At 43.9% G+C, this 22,591-nt stretch overlaps 1 protein-coding gene across 2 annotated transcripts; it reads right to left on the reverse strand.

Moving 5' to 3' along the window:
- Nucleotides 1-5,796: 5,796 nt before the first annotated feature.
- Nucleotides 5,797-21,738, reverse strand: sin3aa (SIN3 transcription regulator family member Aa). Of its 2 annotated transcripts, none has more exons than XM_035535133.1 (21): nt 21,698-21,738; nt 17,401-17,598; nt 17,111-17,293; nt 16,733-16,839; nt 16,261-16,546; nt 15,725-15,973; nt 15,123-15,275; nt 14,783-14,938; nt 14,437-14,526; nt 14,232-14,350; nt 12,694-12,904; nt 12,404-12,520; nt 11,951-12,189; nt 11,155-11,338; nt 10,167-10,749; nt 9,705-9,874; nt 9,049-9,222; nt 8,865-8,957; nt 8,627-8,721; nt 8,151-8,346; nt 5,797-7,481 (listed from the first exon to the last, which is right to left on the reverse strand). In XM_035535133.1, the coding sequence occupies exons 2-21, from the start codon at nt 17,566-17,568 to the stop codon at nt 7,248-7,250; spliced, it is 3,807 nt and encodes a 1,268-aa protein (XP_035391026.1). In that variant the 5' UTR covers nt 17,569-17,598; nt 21,698-21,738; the 3' UTR covers nt 5,797-7,247. The 2 variants fall into 2 exon arrangements, with proteins under 2 accessions (XP_035391026.1, XP_026855962.2); XM_027000161.2 differs by lacking the exon at nt 21,698-21,738 and adding an exon at nt 19,524-19,739.
- Between the last annotated feature and the right edge of the window lie 853 nt (nt 21,739-22,591).

The following is a 22,591-nucleotide window of genomic DNA, read 5'->3' on the forward strand; positions in this document are numbered from 1 at the left end:
ACAGCTATGTTGAAACTATGGCTTAGGGTGAGGGGGAGCCAAATCTGGGCTATGCCACACAGGCATGTTCAGACACAGGCTAACTACTGGGCAAGAGCTTCATAGCGGACATTACCACGCATGCTCAAGTCATGCGTAGAGAAGGGAATAATTTATTGTTTCTCTTGCCTGAATTGACAGGGGTGTGACATTTAGGCATTCTTTTCCAACAAATCTGAAAGCTTGCTTCTTTTTTTGAGGTCTAATGAAGTCATTGCCCTTTTTACAGTCCCACAGAAAGACTGCGTGAATCCATTCATTGCTTTAAAGAAGATGAATATTTAGGTTCCTGTTATTTTAACACGCAGAACATTGCTGCAAAAGATGTAGGTCGTATGAATTTGTATGCCCTGGAACATGGTTATCAGCTTCATACAGTATGAGTAGAAATCATGAGCAAATTTCACAGTTTAATTAATTCTTCAGCATGGACACACTAAGACCATGTATCTACTAGGAAGGTGCATTCTTCCTCAGAGTTCTCAACAGCTAGCCATTGTGTATTTGACCTCAATTAGAAACGCGCTGCACCTCATGCACCATCGTTTGAGCTGTCCATAAAGCCATTTGTGCCGCACTGCTGTCGCCTACCAAAGAGGTAAATGCAGGGGGGGAGGGGGGGATTTCATCTTCATGCTGCCCAGCTGCCAGCATGCTCAAAGCTGTCCTTTCAGCGCCATGCTCCTCGGGCCCGGAGCGCCGTTCTGTGCTGCCTGTTCGTTCCCATCAGCTGGAGGCACTGCAGCCGTCGCCATGCTTTCTGACCTTGTGTGAATGAGCCCCCCCAGTTCATCCCAACATCGGCCCCTCCTCTCCCTACAAACACTCTCCCACACACTCCAAGTGATGGTCTGCTGAATAAAGCCATTGTCGTGGCCTGGCGGTACGCAGCGGGAGGGTAAGACTGAAACACTGGGCCCTCTGTCAGCAGCTCTGGGTGCACTGCGCTGACTCTATAGGTGCCAAGGGCCTCTCAGGGGCACCCTGAGGCTCCAAGCAGTCAAATGATGGGACCAACAGAGAGGGAGGTGGGTGCACGGGCCAGGAAGGGAGGTGGAGCCAGGTTGTGAGGTGGAGCCTCCACGTCAGGGCCCTGGATAAGAGAGGAGAGAGGCCAAACATGCAGGACAGAGACACCCTGAAGCAACTCTCACATCGAACGGGCGACTAGCACAACCGGGACCTTGTCCAGCTACTCGGATTTTCACCCTCAGGCTGAGGACGCACGGAAGTTTCTGGGGGCTTTGTACTCGGGAACACTTTAAACATGCATGACAGCTGAAAGCTTTAAACGAAGAGAAAGGTTGAGGTCTAAAACAGCCAGTGTCAGCTGGATCTGGCCTGCCACTGGTTCCTGGCATTAGACTAAGAGGAGTCTGAGAGGAGACCACAGAGAAATGGCAGTAGGTTGGCACATTCAGACAATGTTTTCACAACACAAGTACAGAAAACTTGTCATCAATGAAATGGAGGATTATAGTAACAATTACTTCCACTAACGGAGCATTCAATAATTCTCTGCTTTTTTAATGTTAAAAAGGCACTTGGCACTGAAAACCACCAAGAGAATTACAATTCGTGTTAATAGAGTGGAAAATAAAATTGTTTAATATCCTACTAAAGGCAAAAAAGTTGTTAATTTTGCACATTTTTGCTGAGAGTCTTGTGGCTGCAGTTATTTTTGTCAGTTAAAAGGTAATTAATATGTGGAATGAGAAGTAAAACACTGCAAATTCTGTTTGAGGGAAAAATATTTAAATCTTACTATATGTAATTATATGTAATTAGTTACATCCTAGAGCTGGCCTCTGAATCACAGTCTGGTGCCTTGCCAATGTCAACAAGCCTCAAATCCTGTCTAATGGCTACCTGGCTGGAAGGTGAGAGAGCATGTTCTCCATGGCGTGGGAGCTCAGGCCAAGCTGCTTCTCAGGATTAGCTGATGCTGATTACATGGGGTGGAGCTCGCTAGCACAAGCACAGGAGAACCTGGCCTCACACAAACGTGAGGCGCTCTGCTAGAGAACCTCCCCTCTCCGGTGCAGAACAGAGCCCTTATCCTCAGTCCTCCCTGCCAGAGATGTCCACCTGTCAACCCGCCTGGTTGTCGCGCCTGCCACCAGCCCATTCTGGGTCACTGCCACTCGGCTAGTCAGAGCAATCTCTCCGCATATGCGGCTAATATAGTCTGCTGTATAACTAGAAATTCTTCCATACAAGCTTTAGCGTTTATCTACATTAACATGCAAAATCTCTTACAAGTCACTGTTACATCGAGGAGCCCCGTGTAAAGGCCTGACCTCTTCACGGAAGCTTTCCACTCTTCATAACCACTTAATTGCACCAGTATGGTGACAGACTCCATATGGAATGAAATGACCTAGATATCCCTGTCAGGCAGGCAGGGCAGGGCCACACCCACCGCAACACACACTGTGCCAAGTGCCTTTTGGAAGAAAGTGTGAGACAAAAAGATGGATAAAGACAATCAAGAAGCGGGGGCGGGGTGTTAATGGTGCACATGCCCCATGCCTTGGGCTCCTGCATATATATCATAATGATTTAGAGAGGAAGTTTAGCAGAAAAGAAATGTATCTAAGACAATGACTTGGGACAGATGGTCATAGGCCTCATGTAGAATGCTAATCAGGCCACCGATAAAGCTTCCACATACCTTTAACAAGAGACCAATCATTTGCTGGTCCAAACAAATAAATGTTAAGCACATTCTATGTAGGTGAAGGTTTTAGCATCATCAAAAAATCAAAAACAAAAACACCATATGTTCACACGCACATATAAAGATATTCACCTGGTATCTTCTTTATATATACTGTAGTACACAAGGTTTACTGGACATATTGGACAGAGCATCCTGGTTCTCTGGAAACCTTGTGTACTTCACTACCTCTCTCTCTCTCTCTCTCTCTCTCTCTCTCTATATATATATATATATATATATATATATATATATATATATATATATATATATATATATATATATATATATATATATATATATATATATATATATATATATATATATAAACTTGGTAATATGATTAATTTGCATTATTATTAATAATAATAAAATAATAATTATTATTATAATTAATAATGCAAATTAATCATATTATCAAGTTTGACCTCAGCTTCTTCCAATATATCCCGTTCAAGTTTTTACTTGGCAGAATTATTACTGAAAGGCCTGAACACAGACAATACGATGACTGAAGAGGCATCATCCAGTGTTCTGAATGGCCAAGTTTCATTAGAAAAAGCTTCCAAATGGATGTTTAGATAAAACTGGTGTATGTGTGCACAAAGATGTATGCACATATTGCAGTGATGATCTTTGCACCAAAGTAGAGCAAGTCTGAAGCACCCCCTTTGGGCAAAGAACCTCTTTGCTGTTAGCAAAGATGCTAGCACTGAGACAATTTATAGCTGTGTTAGACAAACTACACTGCCAGAGTGCAGCCAGGGCAAATCCATCAACAAACAGCCGTGTTAGACAAACTACACTGCCAGAGTGCAGCCAGGGCAAATCCATCAACAACTAATCTACCCAATTGATGGCCATGGACTGTACATTGCACATTACTACACTTGCCTCAACAGTGAGAGACTGATTTCTTTGACAGCTCACATTGTGCAGAAGAAGAGGTCTGATCTGTAATCTGAAAATGTCTAAACTAGTCTGCCTGAGTAACTGGTGAAATAAAAGTAGACTTTACGAACTGGTTGATTGTAGTTATCTCACATAAGTTCACTGTTACAAATAATCAATTAAGCTGAGATGTTATGGTAAATTACTGATTCCTTTTTCCAGCTCTACACATGTATTTCTTTAATCTTCCCTCAAAATACTAAAGTAAACACTAGGTTTTTCATATTGTATTTGTATTTGAGTATTGTATTAAAAAAAGTTTAACTTTATGATCACTGCTTATTGTTATGATTAATTAGATATTTTTAACCAACTGACAACACTTACACACACACACACACACACACACACACACACACACACACACACACACACACACACACACACACACACACACACACACACACACGCGTGCAACAGAAGAGTCCAGAGAGTAAATGTATGATTTTTGGAGTATAATAAGAAATCATTGAAACCATAGGTCTCAAGCTCCCTCTTATGGCCAAAAATAGGTACCTGCTCAGCTAACATATGTACAAAACAAAAAACATGTAGTAAAAAAAGTGTACCTTCCTAGAAATACAGCACTAACCCCTAGTGCAGAGGTGCTCAATGCCAGTCCTCCAGCACTAATCTAAATCACTTCATCCAGACAACTTACCCATCATGCCTATATGAGCTTGTTGGACATCGCATCCTAAACCCATGGCCCTTAATGTGGAGCTGACCACTCCTTTAGAGCTATAACAGTCTCCACCTGTCTGGGAAGCTTTCCACAAGATTTTGGAGAGTTTTGGCTTTGTGCATGTCACTGATTTCCTTTACAGCAAAGTCATTAAACTATGCCTTTGTTGTCACATGTTGGAAGCATAATTGTCTACACTTTCTTTGCATGCTACAGCATTGCCCAATACCCTTCCCTGGAAGCAAAGGGTCTAGAGTCTGCAAACAGCACCAGACCATTATCTATCCTCCACCAAACTTTACTATTGGCACTGTGCATGCAAGTGGATAACATTCTCCTGACATCCTCCAAATCCAGATTTGTCTATTAGACTGCCAGATAGTGTTGCGTGATTCATCACCCCAGTTGACCAGTGGCTTCATGGCTTTACTCCACTCCAGCTGACACACAGCTTTGTGTATAGTGATCTTGGGCTTGTGTGCAGCTGTGCTCCCATGGAAACCCATTTCATGAATTCCCCGACACAGTTCTTATGCTGATGTTGCTTCCAGCAGCACTGTAGTGAGTGATGCAACAGAGGACAGATATTTATGTTTCATGATTCACAGCTCTGGGGCCCTATGAGTGTGTGTGGGTCCACTGCCTTATGACTGAGCTGATGCTAGTAGATGTACAGCTAAGAAAGGCAGATTGCAAGAGGGAAATCTCAGAAACATATGGCAAAAGATGGCATCTTATGACAGTAAGACAGTAATAAGCTCTTCAGTATGACCCATTTTACTGGCAGTGTTTGTCTATGGAGACTGTGTGGCTATGTGCTTAATTTTATATACCTGTTAGCAATGGGTCTGGCTGAAATCCCTGACCAGTGACTTGGAGGGATGTTCACATAGGGTACGCTTGATATAAACTTTGTAGGGTGGGACTGGGCACTTTTGCTTGAGCTCCAAGAGTAAAAATTCAGGGAGAAGGAAATATTCCAATCTGCTACAAAGGTCATTTTATTATTATCTTAAATAATATCGAAATAAAGAGGCTATTATGATCCACAGAAAAAAAAGGACATGCTTTGTGACTTTCATTTTTAAAATGTATATATATATATATATATATATATATATATATATATATATATATATATATATATATATATATATATATTTATTTTTTTTTTTTTAATATATAATATATATATATTTATATTCTTATCCAGCAGAAATCTATCCAGGGTAAAGAAAACCTCATGATGAACAGGAGACATTACTTTGTGGGGCTTCTTGGTTCTCCGAGGATAGCGAGAGCTCGACCGAGTGGCTTCCTCAGTGTTCAGACTATAGAACTAGATGCTTATCCAACTGGGCAGTGATCGAAGTGTGCTGAAATGAGCCCAATTTCAACTTCAAAAATTAAAATGCTGCTTTTTATAAAAACTTTTCAAAAAACAAGAACCTGGATACATTTCTACTTTACCAAAATTAACAATCCTATTAAAAAGACAAGAAAAAAAAGATTAAACACACATAAGAGAAAGAAACAAAAACTACTATTATAATCAACTCCCTTTGGTAAAAACTGTAATAAACTGTCTTGCGTGTTTTCTGTTTTCCATATGCATACTAACTTTAGCCATCTCTTCCTAAAGTCCACAGTAAGCCTGTTAAGTTTCACTAGCACAACAACACAGGTCTCTGTCATAAAAAAGGTCTGGCAATATATACAATTTATTTACAAATAATGAACTGTATTCTGTTTGTGTGTGTGTCTGTCTGTGTACAGTTCATTGTTAATGATTAGGTGTGGGTGTGCGTTTGTGTGTATACTAGCTGGTGTATTGGCATTGGGCTTTGCCAGCAACTTTGTAAGGCTTATAGCCAGGGCGGTCAGCATAAACTGTGGTCATGTCATATTCTGACATTCAAAACATATACAATTATACAGTGTGAGAGCATTTGGAAGCTCAGTCATTCTTCTACAAAAAAAACAACAAAAAAAGCATCAGTGCTTTCCATCTTCCACTCCCCTGTACTGCAGGACACAGGTCAAAGATCATTATTGCTGTCTCTTCCTCTGAAGACTTTTTTGCTTTTAAATAAAAAGATTGTACTCTTAGAGTTTGTTAGTTGTGACATATCGGCTATTATAATGGGAAATTACGTGAGCTTATTTCATCGATGCCGCCCTTTGAGTTTCCTATACTTTGGCTGGATAACACACTATATAATCATTCATTCTTTATCTCTGCAAAGTTAAGTGCACTTATCCCAAAACAAGATACTAAACTTTAGTTTGCTGCTACAGTTCTGTTCTTGTTTTTCCCAAACATGTTACACTAGGAAAAACTCTATACCAATAGTGGCCAAGGGACATGGAAGCCCAAGCTGACAACCAGGTAAGGGTAACGTCATATTCCTCCTCTCCGCACAGCTTGATGACCTGTACATACAGTAAAACCTTAATGCCTGTTAACCTGCCCCATCAAACTCCTGCACTACCACTTGACCAATCTAGGTCCCAGCCCATCTGTGCTCTGCACCGCGCAGTACTGTCAACTCCAGCATTGTGGCTATTTCTACAGTGGTCTGGGCGCATGGGCGGAGCCTGCCGCCTTGACGGACAGCTTTCTCTTCCCATGGTTTGGCACTGAGGGGTGTGCGGGCATGGGTACAGCTAAAAACGCTGCTAAAAAACGAGACGTTTGCCAGCTGCCACTGGTGTGACACGAAAGGCCCCAGGCCTCGCTTTGTGCTGTCATGTCGTCCTTAGAAGGTTGTTGATAAGTCCTCCTCATGCCTTGCCCGCCATCTGCACTCTCTCGTGGAACCCATGTGGCCCCTCCCCCCGCCCCGCCCAAGGTCACGGCGTCTTGTAGCTGCTGCTGCCGTATGTGACTCGGTACTTGTTGATGCCTCTGTAGTGGAGGGTCTCGTGGTCACAGGCTGTGGTGCAGGGCACGAGCCCCTCTCGTCCCTCGCCCATCAGCCATTTGGTGCTGTCAGCCGCCATGTCCCTGGTGACGTGCTGCTTCACCCAGCCATCCACCCAGGCCTGGAAGCGCTGGTGCAGTCGAGTGCTTACCCTCTCATGGGACTAGCAGGCAGACACACACACACACACACACACACACACACACACACCAGCATTTGCATTACACTGTCAAACAGTTCAGGCAGAAAACCGTTCGTCCTCACCGCTACTTCAGCTTGGAATTGTAACCGAGGCCAGATAGGAATATGAAAACAAATTGAGTGTAGGCTTTTCAATCACCCAAGCAGACAGCATGATACCACATAAAAGAGAGTCCATTAAGCCTTTAGGGCTTTCACATAGCAGGTGACATTCACTTTGCCCCCAACAGAGAGGTGGGTGGGCGGGCAGGCAAGACAATGATAGGCGGAGCAGCAGGTGGCACCTGCAGGAACAGCTTCCTGTGGCTCCCCATGAGAATACAAGGCAAGGCTTGGTTTCAGTCATTAAGAGTCTGTCTCCCCCGATATGTATAGCTTTCATTCATTTTCATTATATATCCTATGGTTTTAAAACAAGCGCAAGCTGTGCTTAGGTGTTGCTGTTACTATGGTTACCATGTGCGGGAGGCATACGCTTCGCTGGCTGCCGTGTGAAAAGCCGTTTACACACCATATCATCCCACACAGGGTCTGGTTAATTAGACTTGCATGCAGACACCCTGCCCGCACCCCCAAAGGGTACCCCCTGTGAGCATGGAGGGGGGACAGCTTGCTCAACACTGGCGCTTACCTGGTGTGCGCGCTGCAGTGCTGTGCGCCTGTACATGTAGTCCTCAGACTTGAACACGTACACCATCTTGTAGGAGTTGAGCTTGAACATGCACTCCATTTTCATGTTGTCGGAACTCTCCTTCTTGGCTCCCTCCTTCGCCTCCTTCCCCTGCTGCTCCCGCCCCCGCTGGCATTTCCGGATCCGCCGCAGGTTTCTACAGCAACAAGTGAGGGGAAAGGTCAATTCAGAGCAGAGCGGGACTCAAATGTGGGTCAGTCTTATTTTCACAACAATCCAGCTAATAGTGTATAAGCTGTATCCTAGATGGATCTAATCAAGTCATCAAATCAACACATTTACCTAAGACCTTGATGCTCAGGGTTTAAAAGGATCACTGAACATCGGATCATGTTTACCAGCAGTAAAATCACGAATATGCATTTTGGAATTTATTGAGGGAATTATGTGAAATGGTAGAGTTTATGTAGTTTTACCTTGGCAAAAAAACCGGCTTCTGGGCCAGATGTTCCCTTAGCTCTGGAGACGTCACATCAGTGCTAAGATACCGGCCCACGTAATCTGACCAGCGCTGGACACAAAAACACACACAGTAACATGAAAATATGCCTAGCTAACAGAATGAAGTCATCACAAAACAGTTGTCAACAGTATTTGTAATCAGAGCAACCAAACAGAAAGCTGTCAGCAGCTCTCTCATACGCTTTAACTCGCCTCTGCCTCTGCCGGCTCGTCTGAATTTTCCTCCTCCGTATCCAATAGCTCAATGGTCAGCTGCACGTTCCCGCGGCTCTTAATGAACATCAACTGTACGAGGGAGAAAAAATGATGCAAAACAAACGCAGACAAAGGAGAACGCAGTGCCAGCAGGGTGGGTGGCGGATGGGTGCGCCTGTACCTTGAAGCAGTTCTCGTCGGAGAGCAGCTGTTCGGCTTTGCGCTGGTAGGTGCTCTCTGCCGCCGCCCTGGAGGCCTGTGTAGAGAGCGAGCCACCTGTGGCGCCGCAGCCGCCCTCAGACAGGTACAGGTCCGTCACCTGCACGCAGATCTCGTCGCTCACTATGTGCTGTAGCTGTACAGAGGGGATGGAGGAGTCAAGCTTCACACGAGCCCCAACAACCAACGCTCAGACGCTAGCAGATTCTGTTCTGTTTCTGCAGTAAACAATGGCCAACAAGGAAAAAGCCTCAAAAGAACAGTCTGGCCCTTTATGCGTTTAGTAAACCCATTTCCACCATAGTGAAAAGAAAAAAGAAAGTCTTTTCTTCCAGCGCATTATCAGTGCTACCTCCCACAGTAGGTTATAAAGCATTGCCAAATTGTTAGTGGAAAGAAGCCAGCAGTGTGTTGCACTCAGTCAGGAAGCTAAAAACAAAAAAACAAAAAAAACAAAAAAAAAAACAACAAAAAAAACAAAACAAAAACAAACAAGCAGACAAGGTTGTTCTCTGCGCTTAGATAGGGCAGACAAACAGCTGGAGGTCATCATGACTGCACCCGTATAATCACAACATCCAGGCTCTCTGGAGCATGCCAGCCCGGCGGAGCACAGACCTGCCTGACGATGCTCTGGATGAGCTTGTCCATGGTGAAGGCGATGTAGGCGTGGATGGTGAACATCTCCCTCAGAGAGTCCTCGTACTGGGACGCCTCCATGTTCCCATCCAGCAGGTTACGTACCATCTCCAGGAAGGCTGAATAGTAATCTTCAACATCTATGTCCACTGTGGGGGGGGGGGGGGGGGGGGGGGGGGGGGGGGGTGAAGACAAGGGTGTAAAAGGGTTTCTGTCTCAGTTTAACTCCATAAAAGGCAAACACATTCAGTAAAAGATAAAAGATGATCAAGGCCCGTTCTGCTTATCCGAGCTCGGTTGAGGGTTTGGATTTATATGGATTAAGGTGAGAACTTAATGATCCACGATCAGCTCCTCAGAACGGCTCCAGTCCTGAGGTTAAAAAGACTCTCGGACTGACAGGAAGTGCATGCCCCCCCTCCCCCCCACTCCCCCACTCACTGGGCTCCTTCAGCCGGAGCTGCACAGCTGGGGTGTCGTTCTTGTCCCGCTTGAGGCCGAGCACCTCCCGCTCCCAGTCGCGCTCTCTCAGGTCCTCCTCGATCTGCCGCTCGGCCTGTGTGTATAGGCGGAGCAGGCGTGCGCAGAGTGTCTGGTGCAACCGCAGGAAGATGTACCAGTTGTTGTTGACGTAGAACAGGTTGTAAGCCTCATCACAAGTGCGCAGCTTCTGTGCCGACGAGCTGCCGAACAGGAGCTTGGACTTGGCGGGGCTTGTCCCGCCCCCCGCTGCCACGCCGTTGGGCTTCTTGGACCCGCCTTCGTCAAGCTCGCCCTCCTCATCCTCGTCCTCCTCCTCGGCGTCCGACAGCGCCCCCCGCTGGGCGAACAGCATGTCAGGGATGAAGTGGTAGATGATCTGCTTTATCTTGTACTTGTCCTCTTTGTGGATACTCGTCTGGCGCTTGACATGGTGGATTATGAGTGCGGCGGCGTCCTCCAGGATCTGCCGGTCCTCATAGGTGAGCGTGAGGTGGGGGCCGCTGAGGGGCGTGCCGCTCTCCTCCGAGGCCTGTTCCTGTCGCTGCACGGACAAACGGGAAGCTTTACTCTCTGACCTTGCTGCATGGTCAGCTCTCTTGGCTGGCTACACTACAGTATGCTCATCAAAAACACAAATGTTCAATTTATTTTGAAATAATTTCTTTGGTTCAATATTACTTTGATGTGGCAATGCCACATATTACAGTGATAACACAGAATTATGGAATTTAGCTAGAACATGGATATTACAGCAGGTTTGATGGTCATGGTCAGGTTCAGGGCTGAAAAGATTTTGCTTGTGGGGCAGACCATTCTCAGCACAGCATTAACACTGTGGCGGTAGTTGGCGCTGAGCGTCGCTATCGGTGGGTTCAGATGTGAAACATGAGTGGTCAGCTGCCAAAACGTCCAAGCTGAAGCATGTGAATGTGGCTGGGGGTCTTACCTCATCATAGATGCTCTCGATCTCGTTCAGGAGGGTCTTGGAGCGGAGCACCTTGGTATCATTCTGCTTGAAGTTGATGCCCTGGTGGTCCAGCGACTTCAGGTAATACTTCTCATTCTGCTCCCGCCAGATTTTATTGAAACCGCGCTGTGCTTCCCGCCACTCCTCTTCCTTTAACTTTAACCTGCAACACACACACACACACACACACACACACACAGAGAGATTTTATAATTACCATTGTAACTACATAGAACTTTCAGAATAACATTATATTAATTTCACAAAGATAAAAATCTGTATGTAGGTTACTCATCACAACACAACCTCCTGACCTCCTGTAGCTCACAGGTAAAGCCAGGTGCTAATAACACCAAGCTCACCGGTTCAATTCTCCGGAGTACACATGCTGTCTACTGATAAATGTATGCAAGTTGCTACGAAAAAGAGCATCTGCCAAATGCTGAAAATGATAAACTGTAAATGTTTTCCCTGTTGATTTTTGATAGAGCTGCACATTTGTAGTTGTCAGTCAAACATTTTCGCTTGACTGTCAGCTGTGCAAAGTGCACTGGTCCTGCTGACTTTCATATAGAAAAGGTGTGTGTGCACTTGCCACATGATGCAGCAAAAACACCCCCTAGAGGTTTAAACAAAAAAGCAAGGCAAAACAAAAGTGTAGTTGTTCTCTGTATAATAGGGCTGCTATGAATTAACGTCAATGTGTGATTCTGACATTCTGGGGGCATACAGAGGTGACGCGAGTTGTGCAGTGCTACGTGTTCTGACCGCACACCTCTTCAGCACGATGGGAACAGAGACGGCTGGGTTTTTCTTCAGCCCGTCGATGATGTCGGGAGCCTTGTCTCCATATATCCTCTGGATGGCCTTGCGGTGGATGACCTCCGAGGTGCCGCCCAGCGTGTTGTCCAGTCGGAACTTGGCTTGCTCCTCGGCAGACATGCGTGAGAGCTTCTTCTGAACCGTCTCCAGCACACGGATGGTGGCCAGGTTCGTCTCCAGAACCACATCCAACTGCACATGCCAGTCAGAAGGGTGAACATGTTAAATGAGAGATTAGTCTGTGTGTCTGGGGCAAATTCCTTTCCTAAAGGATCAACGGATTTACTGGAGTTGTTTATGGTTGTGTGTGCGTTACAACCAAGCTCATGCCCTATGGCATTCAAGGACTGGCCCCCTGTCGTAAGCTGTGGCAGGTTTGAAAGGAGCAAAACCTCAGACAACTCACCTCAAAGCGCTCGTCCTCACACCTGTAGATATGCTCCTCATACTGTGTCTTCTTAGAGCTGACAAAAGTGGAGTCCTCTGACCAGGAAGGGAATGACACCCATGTGTCATTCAGCACCTGGGCCAACAGATGGGTGTTAGTCCAAAGAACATTACAAATGATAACTTTTCATGCCAAGAGAAAACTTTGGTAAAAACAAAATTAGGCCAGAATATATAAAAAAATAGGGCATTGCCTATCTTTGACCACTTCAGTGTTCATTTTAATGATGATAATAAATGTCTCATCACCTCTTTGCAGAGTGGGGTTCTCCCAGTGCATTTAGGCTGCTGGTAGCTCTTGGGCAGGGCTCTGTAACTGAAGCCCAACCTCTTGCATGAGGAATAGTCTATCTCCATGGCGATGCCCTCTGTTGCCCTCTCTTTGGGATAGCTCTCTAGGTGGGACATCTCCTTGTAGCCAAGAAAATTTTTAAACCAGTTGAACAGCTCTGGAAACTTCCTGAAGAGGAAATGACATATATTCTATGAAGTCAAAACAAGGGTAAAAAAGATCTTTTAAAAGAACATAAAAACTGGAAAAGCACTTAAAAGACAAATTAATATTTGCTAGAGCCACATTTTTCTGGGTGGCACCTTTTTTCTAGGTGGCACATTTTTCTGGGTGGTTATCCACCACAAGCAAATTGTTTTAGGGTAAGCAGGTACCAGCTTTGCACATTCAAAATGAACTTTCCTCAGCTAGATTTCCAGCAGGTTCTTCAGGTTGGGTAGATGATGTGTGAATACTGCAACATTTGGTACTGCCACAAATTCTCCTGAGACTGAGGTCAAGACTTCCACTGCTTCACCTCTAGAGTCACTAAATATGTTACTTTGACTTTGTGTCCAATATTTCTGTGCATTGCATGCCTCATCTGACAAAAATTCTAAGCCCTACCCTGGTCTCAAATGACCCCACCCAACCAACTTATCACTTTCAGTTGCTGAGCCATACCTAATTCAAAGTGACTGTAGGCCTGTGACTTCTCACAACTCTACATCTTGCTCACACACAGCACTCAGCAGCTCACAGCTCATTTATATACAACATCTGTATAGTTGATTTCTTGATTACTGATCAGAATATTGCACACAACAAAACCAATATGACCAGATATTCTGTACCTGATTCCTGATCTAAGCATTTCTATGACTTCTGTATTTTCTATCTTACATTATTAGTAGACTCAAGGACTCTTTTACAGATCTTTTTTTTTTCCTTTTTTTTTTTTTTTTTTTTTTACAAACACACACTGATGCACGCAACTTAATTTTTTCCATAGCCTGACCCAATGATGCTTAAACTGATTTTTCCATCTAAAACATGTGACAGGTACTGTCCACATTAGAAACCAAATTATGTTCAACTAAAAGGCGTGTCCTTATAAGGGAAAAGCTTTTAATCTGTGCAAGTTTGGAGATTCAAAAAGACTACAGATTCGTATACTTAGGCAAGTATGTTTTAGTTCTAATTAATTAATTAATTAATTAATTAATTAACTTTTAAATATCTGGCAAACATTTTGTGACTGTAGCATCTCTCACTATGAGGATGGTATTAACAATTGCAAAGATAAGGCCAAACCAAATTTAAAAAAAAAAAAGTATATTCATATCACAATTAAGTTATTAAAAATAGATAAAGAACACCCACTAAATGTTACAGTGGTACAGTGTTAGCCAGCACTGACTGGTGAGCATTGCTTGTTAACAACAGTTCTGTACAGTGTTATAAACCATGAAGTGTGAAAGATTTGATTTGGGGAAAGATTTTTTTAAATACCCACCCCAAGAAAGGCAGCACCAATTGCACCAGCTCAGCACGTGATATCACTTCCTGGTTAAAGATAACGAGGCAGCGCAGGAAGTTGTCATATGCCTCAGCACTTCGTAGGGCTTTCCGCACCTATGAAACCAGACCATGACACATATGAGGCTGACAGAAGTGATAAACACACTGTAGTACGGTGATGTAATAATCCTCACTCTCACCTTCTCAAAGAACAGAGACTCTGTGCCGACTCCATGTTTGCTGGCCTCTGCCACAGTGGAGTCCTTCAGGTTTAGTAATTTGGGCTTTTTCTAGAAGGCAAAGCAGTGGTCAGATGAGAAAACCAAGCATTCCGGTGCAAACAAGTGGCTCTCCATGTCACACAATATGCACCCCCCTTCATCTCTTTCAAAGAAGAGTGCACTATAACACGTGTCACATTAGGAACAACTATTTGGATGACAAGCTATATAAAAAGGGGGAAAATAAAACAAGTGCAATTCAGGGGTTTTATAAAAAGGAAGGAATGCTGTAGTTTAAGCACCAGCTGACAGACTGCACTTTTACCTTCACAGGTGGAGTGGTAGCAGTAGCCGAGTGTCTGCGGATCTGGCAGCCATTCTGGTTTGGCCTCTGCTTGTTGTTCAGCTGTGGCTTCTTGACCGTGCTTCCATGGTCGTTCTGGACAGATTCTGCTTTCTCTGCCGTTGTCTTGCCCAGCAGCTAGAGGAGCGGGAGGACTAATGAGCAATCAGGCTTTGACTTCTAGAAAACACAGTGTACTCTACTCACTCTTAGAGCTATGCAAAAGGTCATGGCCGGTCCAGTTCGAGAATCACTGAAAATGGGTAGAATTCGTGAATTCTTCAAGCCGTTGAGATTTATGTAGTACAGGCAGATGTCTCACCACAGAGCTGTTGGCATCTGGCAGGAACTGGCCGAACTCCGACAGTAGGTCCTCCTGATTCTTGAAGAGTCGTGCCACCTGGGCATACACTTCCTGCTCAGTCAGGGCTGGCGTGTAGTTCCCCCCGGCCTCCTTAGCATTTCGCTGCTCCTTCTATGGAAGGAAAGGATGAGAAGGAAGAGGAGGAGCAGGGAGTAGAAGGAGGAAGAGAAAACACACACTGACTCTTCTCTGTCCTTTTAGAATGCACTCACAGTAGCTCCACTCCACCATAATCACTGCTCCAGCTCAGGACTTTCTGGGCAAAGACAAGGCTGAGCCAGTGTCACCTAGAATGACCTCTCCCATCTTGCCCGTTCAAAGATGTGTCAAGAATGAAACCAACAATAGAAAGCTTCTCCCAAATATTGGAGAAAAGCCAAATGGAAACAAAATCTTCATGGGAGATGTACTTCAGTTGGAATACACCTTGCTTGAACGCACCAAATCCAGCAGTGACTCTGTTCAGACAGCGTCACTCAGAAGCTGAGCTGATATGGAGTAGCAGCCACCAACGTGTATAAATTCACAGACCCAGACGACATCTCCCCTTAAGCACCCACCTGATATGTGTGCAGGATCTCCAGGAAGGCTTTGTAGATATCTGGCTGGCCTTGGAAGCGGTTCTTGATCTTGTTGACATAGTTGATGGCATGGTTGAACTCCACAGGCTGGTTGTTCTGCAGAGGGGGGGCATTGGGGGTGCTGCTGATGGGGGCATGGGGCTGTAGAGGAGGGGAACGGGGTGATGCAGATGCAGGGATGGATGGATTGGGCTGACTGCTTGGAGTCAATGCTGGAGACTGCAGTGGCTACGAAGGAAGAAAGTGGAACAATTCTCAAATTCTAGTGTTCTGGTTATCCCACTTTAAACGAATTAATAACAAATAAAAATTCCTGACTAGCAGGAGTTAGCAGTAGTTTTCTCCTGCTCAGTTTTTCTCGAAAGCCTCAGCAGATTTAGTTAGCCTGACCTCTGTAATCATGAGAGGTTTTTTTTCCAAAAAGGCCAAATACTTTTCCAAAACAATAAGCCCTAAATGTAAAAGTGCAAAACACACACCTCTACACAGCGAGTGGTGCCAGCAGGCAGGCTCACCTTGCTCTTCTGTGAGGGCTGTGTTGGAGGAGGGCCAGCTGTGCTGGAAGCTGGAGCAGCCAGCTGGCTCTGGTGCTGGGCTGGGGTTGCTGGAGGGATGTTCTGCACAGATATGCCATGAGGTGTAATATGATGGATCTGACCTGGCGTGGTAACATTCACCAGGTCATTGGTCTGCACCTCAATTTTATATCCCGGTGGCAGGAAGGTGTTAAAACCCATGATGAGGTCAGGGTGACCCTTAAAGAGCTGAGACACGCGACTGATCACTCCCGGGGTGTCAATGCTACAGAACAAATTAAGACAACAATCTGTTAATGCACAAATACTGGCCATTCCAAAATAATAAGACAACAGGATAGTGCACAAGAGCATATTTCAAAGCATAGCTAATAATTTACTATGGTAGCAATAAAATTAATGAGTATAAGGATTTTCCTTGTCAGACTTTTTATTAAACATCATCTCTCACCTTTGAGACTTAAACTCTTTCATAATGTCCAAAAAGTCATTGTAAACTTGTGGTTGACTTCCAAACTGCAATTTCACTTGGTCCAGGTAGGACAGAGCATCCTCCACCTACAAGAGAGAGAGAGGGAAAGAAAGAGAAAAAAAAACAAAACAAAAAAACCATCAGCAAATGGATTTTCTTTTTTAAAGAAATGTAACACACCTGTTTTGCTTTAAGAATTGTTTGAAAATTGGTTTTGCTGCAAAAGCTGTTTATTTGGGGGACAAAAACAGAGTTAAAAAACTGAAACACTTCAGTTTGAAAGTAGTGATTGGAGTCATAGTTAAAATCAAAACGTACAAACTATTTTAATTAGAGTTTAGGCTCTTGACCGCTCACCTTGAGCCTCTGGAATTGCTGCTGTCCCTGTGCGGAGGCAGTGGGGTTTGGTGGGTGAGCGTGGCCCTGGACCAGGGCAGGGCCATGAGGCTGCACGGCAGGGCTGTGGTGATGGGAGGTGCCATGAACAGCAGTGCTCTGAGCATGCCCATGTCCCCCAGTACTCTGTGGCACACTGGGTACCTTCAGGAAGAAAAATCACAATATATACAAAATAAACCATCTAACCTGAATTGTTGGTTTACTTGGTGTGGAGAGTGTGTTCATGAGTGGTAATGCAGTGTGTATACCTGGTAGCCCTGGGGCACAGGGTACTGGATGCCTGTAGTAGGCTGCATGTTGTCGGTAACAGCTTCATACACGGCAGGTGCTGGGGCCAGGACCCTGTGCTGGAAGCCCTCAGAGCCTCGACGCTGCTGCGCCGCAAAGACTTCCTGATCCTCCAAACGACGCTTCATTCTGAACTCATGCTCAGGGAGTACTAAGACCTGTGGCAGGGATGGGCAGCCAATAATTAGACTTACTCCTCAATTAACTGACTTGATCTGGGCTTTATCTTAATGGTTTAAACTTTTAGAAAGTAGACAGAACATTTTTCATTGTCCTTATTAAGGATTTTGAGATTGCGTAGATTGGATTGAGATGATAAACATTGCATGTATCTGAAAAACTGACAGCTGACAGAACATAATTCATAGTGGAGCACTGTTTGCAGTAAATCAATACTTGTAATAAAGATATAAATACAACAACAACAAGGCACAACAGACACAGGAGAATAAAAAACAATTGTGTTATATATATAAATAAATAAAACACACACACACACACACACCAGGTCAAATACGTCAAACAAAACAACAACTACCAAAAAGTAAAAACACACGCTACAACAAAAACATGGACAGTCGTTTTCCCCACCATTAGACAAAAGGCACATCATCTCATATAGCGAAACAGCTCAACTCTAATCTTGACATGGTCGTTCTTTACTGTCTCAGGCGCTGGGAACGGACATGCTGCAGGACTCGGGTGACGTCATCGCAGTGTTACTGGCTCGTATACACACCACGGACGCCTCGAAACGCTAGCAGTGGTTTAAAAGCACAGACTAGTCTTGTCGCCGACAGTGATAAATCGTTGGGCTTGAGTTCACGTCTGTTTCAAATGAAAACTAAACAGAGCGTCTGTGTAGAACACCGCTTCGGCGGGTTACTTGTACGGGGTAGAAGACGCCATGAACCAACCATGCATTAAAGCCAGCAGAACTTGCAGCTCGCAAGCTAACCAAGCTAATATAGCCAGTCGGCCAACTCGTTAGGACGCAAGCTGCACAGCTAGGTTAGCTAACCACTACATAAATGGATATTTGAGAAGCATGTTTGGTCCGCGTCTAACAATTTGGCCTTATTCAGCAGGTCCGTAGTAATCGATTTGAGCCCAGATCGCCTTCAAACCACATGCATAGATCACCACGGACTATTTCAGCTAGCCAACAACGGGACGTATTCTTGCATGTAGCAAAGAATTGCTATTTTGAAAATGTCTGATTGTATGGGCAGCAGCACTAATTTGATAAACTCAAATATTTCGTCTCTAAATGCAGTACACTTCAAGAACGAAAACAGAAATGTAGCTAGCTGGCACAGCTATCGTAAATAAACAAACAAACCCGATCGACGGTTAATTCAAAAGCCATCACTCCGACAAAGAGCGAACTTGAACAACTGTTGTTTAAGCTTTGGCTAGCTAGGTCAGTTATATAGCGTTAGCTAGCCAATTCAGCCGTCGGGTCGGTTTGGCGTCTGGAAACCGACCATTACACAATTAAGACTGCTTGAAATGTGGTTGACAGACGTTTGCAAATGTAAGTATTCCCCGTTCCACTGAAGAGTAAGAGCTAGCGTGTGTTATCAGTCCCCTCCCCCCTACGAGGCCCGTCACTGAAGCACCGAACTGGAGTTGCAGCCTGACAAAACCAGCCATCACACCAGCCAGACAACAGGCTACAAAATATTAGCCACCCAGACAGCGTCGGCGCAAAAACATGAAATCGGATTTTAATGAGCTTGTTGGTAAAATCAGGCGTTGCTTCAAATGCAGTAGCTAACTAGCGTTACGTGGTTAGCAGTTTAACACTACACTGCGAATCTGACTTCGCCAGCCAGCGTTAGCGACCCACCCCGGGGCTCCTATCACTGCAGATGTCGGATCACTCTGACCAGCCAGAGAGCCAGAGTACACAAGCAGAGAAAAGTAAGAAACTGGTTCGAAAAAGCAGTGTCGATTTTCACTGAAAAACGCAAACCGAGGATCCAACCTCCTCAACGTTGTAAGCAACGAAGAAGAAAGTCGCGGGACTGCGATAGTTGAGATTTCTGTAACTTACTGGACAAGAACAGTTTAAACTCACCTCCTATCAGAGCTAGTCGAGTTGTTGATGTTGACCACAAATTCGAACAAAATCGGAATTAAACCTAAAACTAATTCAACACTAAAACTCTTTGTATACGCTGGAAATCAGACATACATGCCACAAATAAAACACTCAGTTAAATATTTTTAAAATACACGAAACGGCAAAAGAAAAATCCTATGCTGAAAACAGCCCAGTTGGTTTCTTTGTCGAGAGGCGTGTCTCAGAGGTGTCGCCTAACGCCCGCCCCCTGCAGATGTGATTGGTTCCTTCTAGAGGGATACCAAGAGGGAGGAGGAGCGGGACATTGTGATTGGTCGTTTCGAAAATCACTCTTAGGACAAACGCTCTCAGGGGTTGATCTTATGCCCGCCACTCACTCCTATCACACACGTACACAGTTTGAAATGAAGGCATCTTCGGAGGCTAGATTAGACGCCATAATGATGTACAGTATATGGTACGTTTTATTTTTTGTTGCGTACACTTCCCTTTACGATCTTGTCGTATATTTCACTTTATTAGACTAAACCCTAGACCATAGCTCTGGTAGCTAGCTAGCTAAAACTCTGAAATTAGACATATAAACTATAGTGCATGCGTGTTAGGCGATAGAGCCAAAGCTTGTTTGGTTGCTAGGTTTCCAAGGAGCACATTTTGCGATCTAGCACCATAAAACGGCATGCAAATTACCCAAATTTGCGTTTTTCCTAAAGTTACGTTAAATAACATTTTTATATGTACAACGTTTGTAAATATCAGTGAAACGTCGAGTGCTTAAGAGTGTCTCCGATATAATTAGTTCGAATGTAACTTCCTGAGGTTACTATCACACGTGACCTGTCTCAGTAATGTTTAGATGTTGCGGACGTCATATATATAATTTAAGTTAAACACCGCCCTTTTTTGCTTTATCCAATCAGACTGTGTGATTTTTAAATCAACGCCCCCCCCCCCCCCCCCAAAGGCGGAACAGCTAAAATAAAGCCTCGCCCACGAGAGGCGGAGTTAAATACTTGCCCGGGATTCCTCTCCTCGAACGACCAACAATTCATAGTCCGTTTCGAGCAAGCCACCCTGACGACCATGTTTGCACGCATAGCTTCGTCTGAAACTGGCGTTTGGATATATCGTTAGCTCCAACTTAGATTTAAACAAGTCGGGTCGCTAAAATTACTTCGAGTAAAATGTATTTGTAACCACGCTAGACAAAAATCAGTCCTTAGCAACGAATACAGAACATGCAGCACAAACACTGGAACGACCATCGTCAAAAAGTTGCCGTCCAAATGTGTTTTTTCGGAATCTAGTTCAGGTTCATCTAACAATAACTACACGCACAAGGGAGAAAACAACGCTTATCCGTAGTTTTGGTTATATTTCTGTGAGGGTCTAGCACTGCCTAGACCCTTTAATACGCCACACATTTTGCTCGGTACACTGTCCCGCACTTCCCATTGAACAATAGATTGTGAAAGGCTGCCGCGCTGTCGATTCGGGTAACGCAGCAGATCGACATCATGGCTTTGTCACACATATTTCGAATGACATGGTTGACTTAACATGCGATCCAATAAAACAAAAAAACTATCGAAATGGAGATAAATTAATTTGAATCTTTTTAACATGTCCTTACATCGGTCCCAAAGTCAAAATGGGCACTAAAATCTGTAATCGTAAACATGGATACAGCTTGCTGACGACATGAGGCGTCGGTAATTCAAAGACTTGTATCTGCATGAAATGGGTAACAAATCAAGTAAGCAATTCTTTGTTTACTTCGATATTTAAGGGGAAAATGTCTATCCTATTCGCCACAACAACTCCCCCCCCCTACTGTTAACTATCAGACCGCACGCAGAGTACAGTAAAAGGTGTACAAGATTTATGTACAGTACTTCGAGAAAAAGCGAGTTAAAATTGCACACAAACAGTACGTTCCGCAATATGCGAGATTTTATGAATATGGAAGCACGTTTCACAGTGTTGACTAGCAAGCTTGCCCTCTTAGCTCCTTAATTTGTCATTATCGAGCAAACACCCACAATTCGTACGCTGAGACAAACACATACAAGGGACTCCACCTCAAAGCTTTCCGATACTATAAACTACAAACACTGTTTCAAATTGTAATAAGATATTTTTGTTTTCTTTTACCAGCTGTTACATACCTAGGAAAAAGAAGCCTCTTACTCCGGATTCGTGTTTGTAACAAAATAGTTGGTAACGCCCCTCTCCTTTCACATTGGTCTACGCAAGTTTTTACGTCATTACAATTTGAATATGACCCGCCAAATACTAACTATACAGCAGCGTTTTTCCTGGAGCTAATGGGTAATTCGGTCATGGGATCTATAGATTTAAATATGGAATGATGAATAAACTGATGCAGTTTATAAGGCTACATATTTTAATGTGAAAAATAGTATTAACAGGAGATGGTATAAATAGTATAAACACGAAGTCAATAAAATGCTCCAAGTGAAGAAATTATGGCTCCATTTAATGTTTTACATAGTTCTTTCACATTTCATACTTTACAAAGTTTCTGAATGCTCAAAACAGTGGCCCTGAGTCAGGGAACAGAACTTCACTTTGCCAAAAGAGCATGCAACATTTCAGTACAAGAGATGACGATATCTCACACACCACCAGTTTAATGCAACAGATCTCTTCAAAATAAAAGTATTTGGTCAAGTCAACCGCTGAACATTTATATGTGAACAGAATGGCATTCCTGTTTATATAGCTTGATTACAGTATCAAATCATACAAATGAATGTTACAGAATGGGAAAATACAAGTAGCTATTTGCAAATGGAATAATATATAAGGACGCAGTTTAATCAATATGGTATAAAATCGGTCACAATTCGTGTCCATCGTTTAAAGAGCTAACAATTCTAGAATTATGATGCATACATGTTAGATTTTAAAGACACTTCACTACAAGCAAATTCAATATGAATTCAGTAGCAAAGGTTCACATATGCAAGGACAAAATAAAAGTGATACTATAAAACAATATATATCTTGGAGCTACAACTGTAAAAAAAAAATATATG

The sequence above is a fragment of the Electrophorus electricus genome, chromosome 2, assembly GCF_013358815.1.
Source record: "Electrophorus electricus isolate fEleEle1 chromosome 2, fEleEle1.pri, whole genome shotgun sequence".
NCBI classification, from domain to species: domain Eukaryota; kingdom Metazoa; phylum Chordata; class Actinopteri; order Gymnotiformes; family Gymnotidae; genus Electrophorus; species Electrophorus electricus.

Excerpts from the sequence above, each read along its gene's own strand:
- sin3aa (XM_035535133.1), bottom strand. The coding sequence starts at position 17,568 with ATGAAGCGTCGTTTGGAGGATCAGGAAGTCTTTGCGGCGCAGCAGCGT. Across the intron at positions 17,294-17,400 it reads CTGTGCCCCAGGGCTACCAG|GTACCCAGTGTGCCACAGAG; the intron begins GTATACACACTG and ends TTCTTCCTGAAG. Across the intron at positions 14,351-14,436 it reads AGTCTCTGTTCTTTGAGAAG|GTGCGGAAAGCCCTACGAAG; the intron begins GTGAGAGTGAGG and ends CTGGTTTCATAG.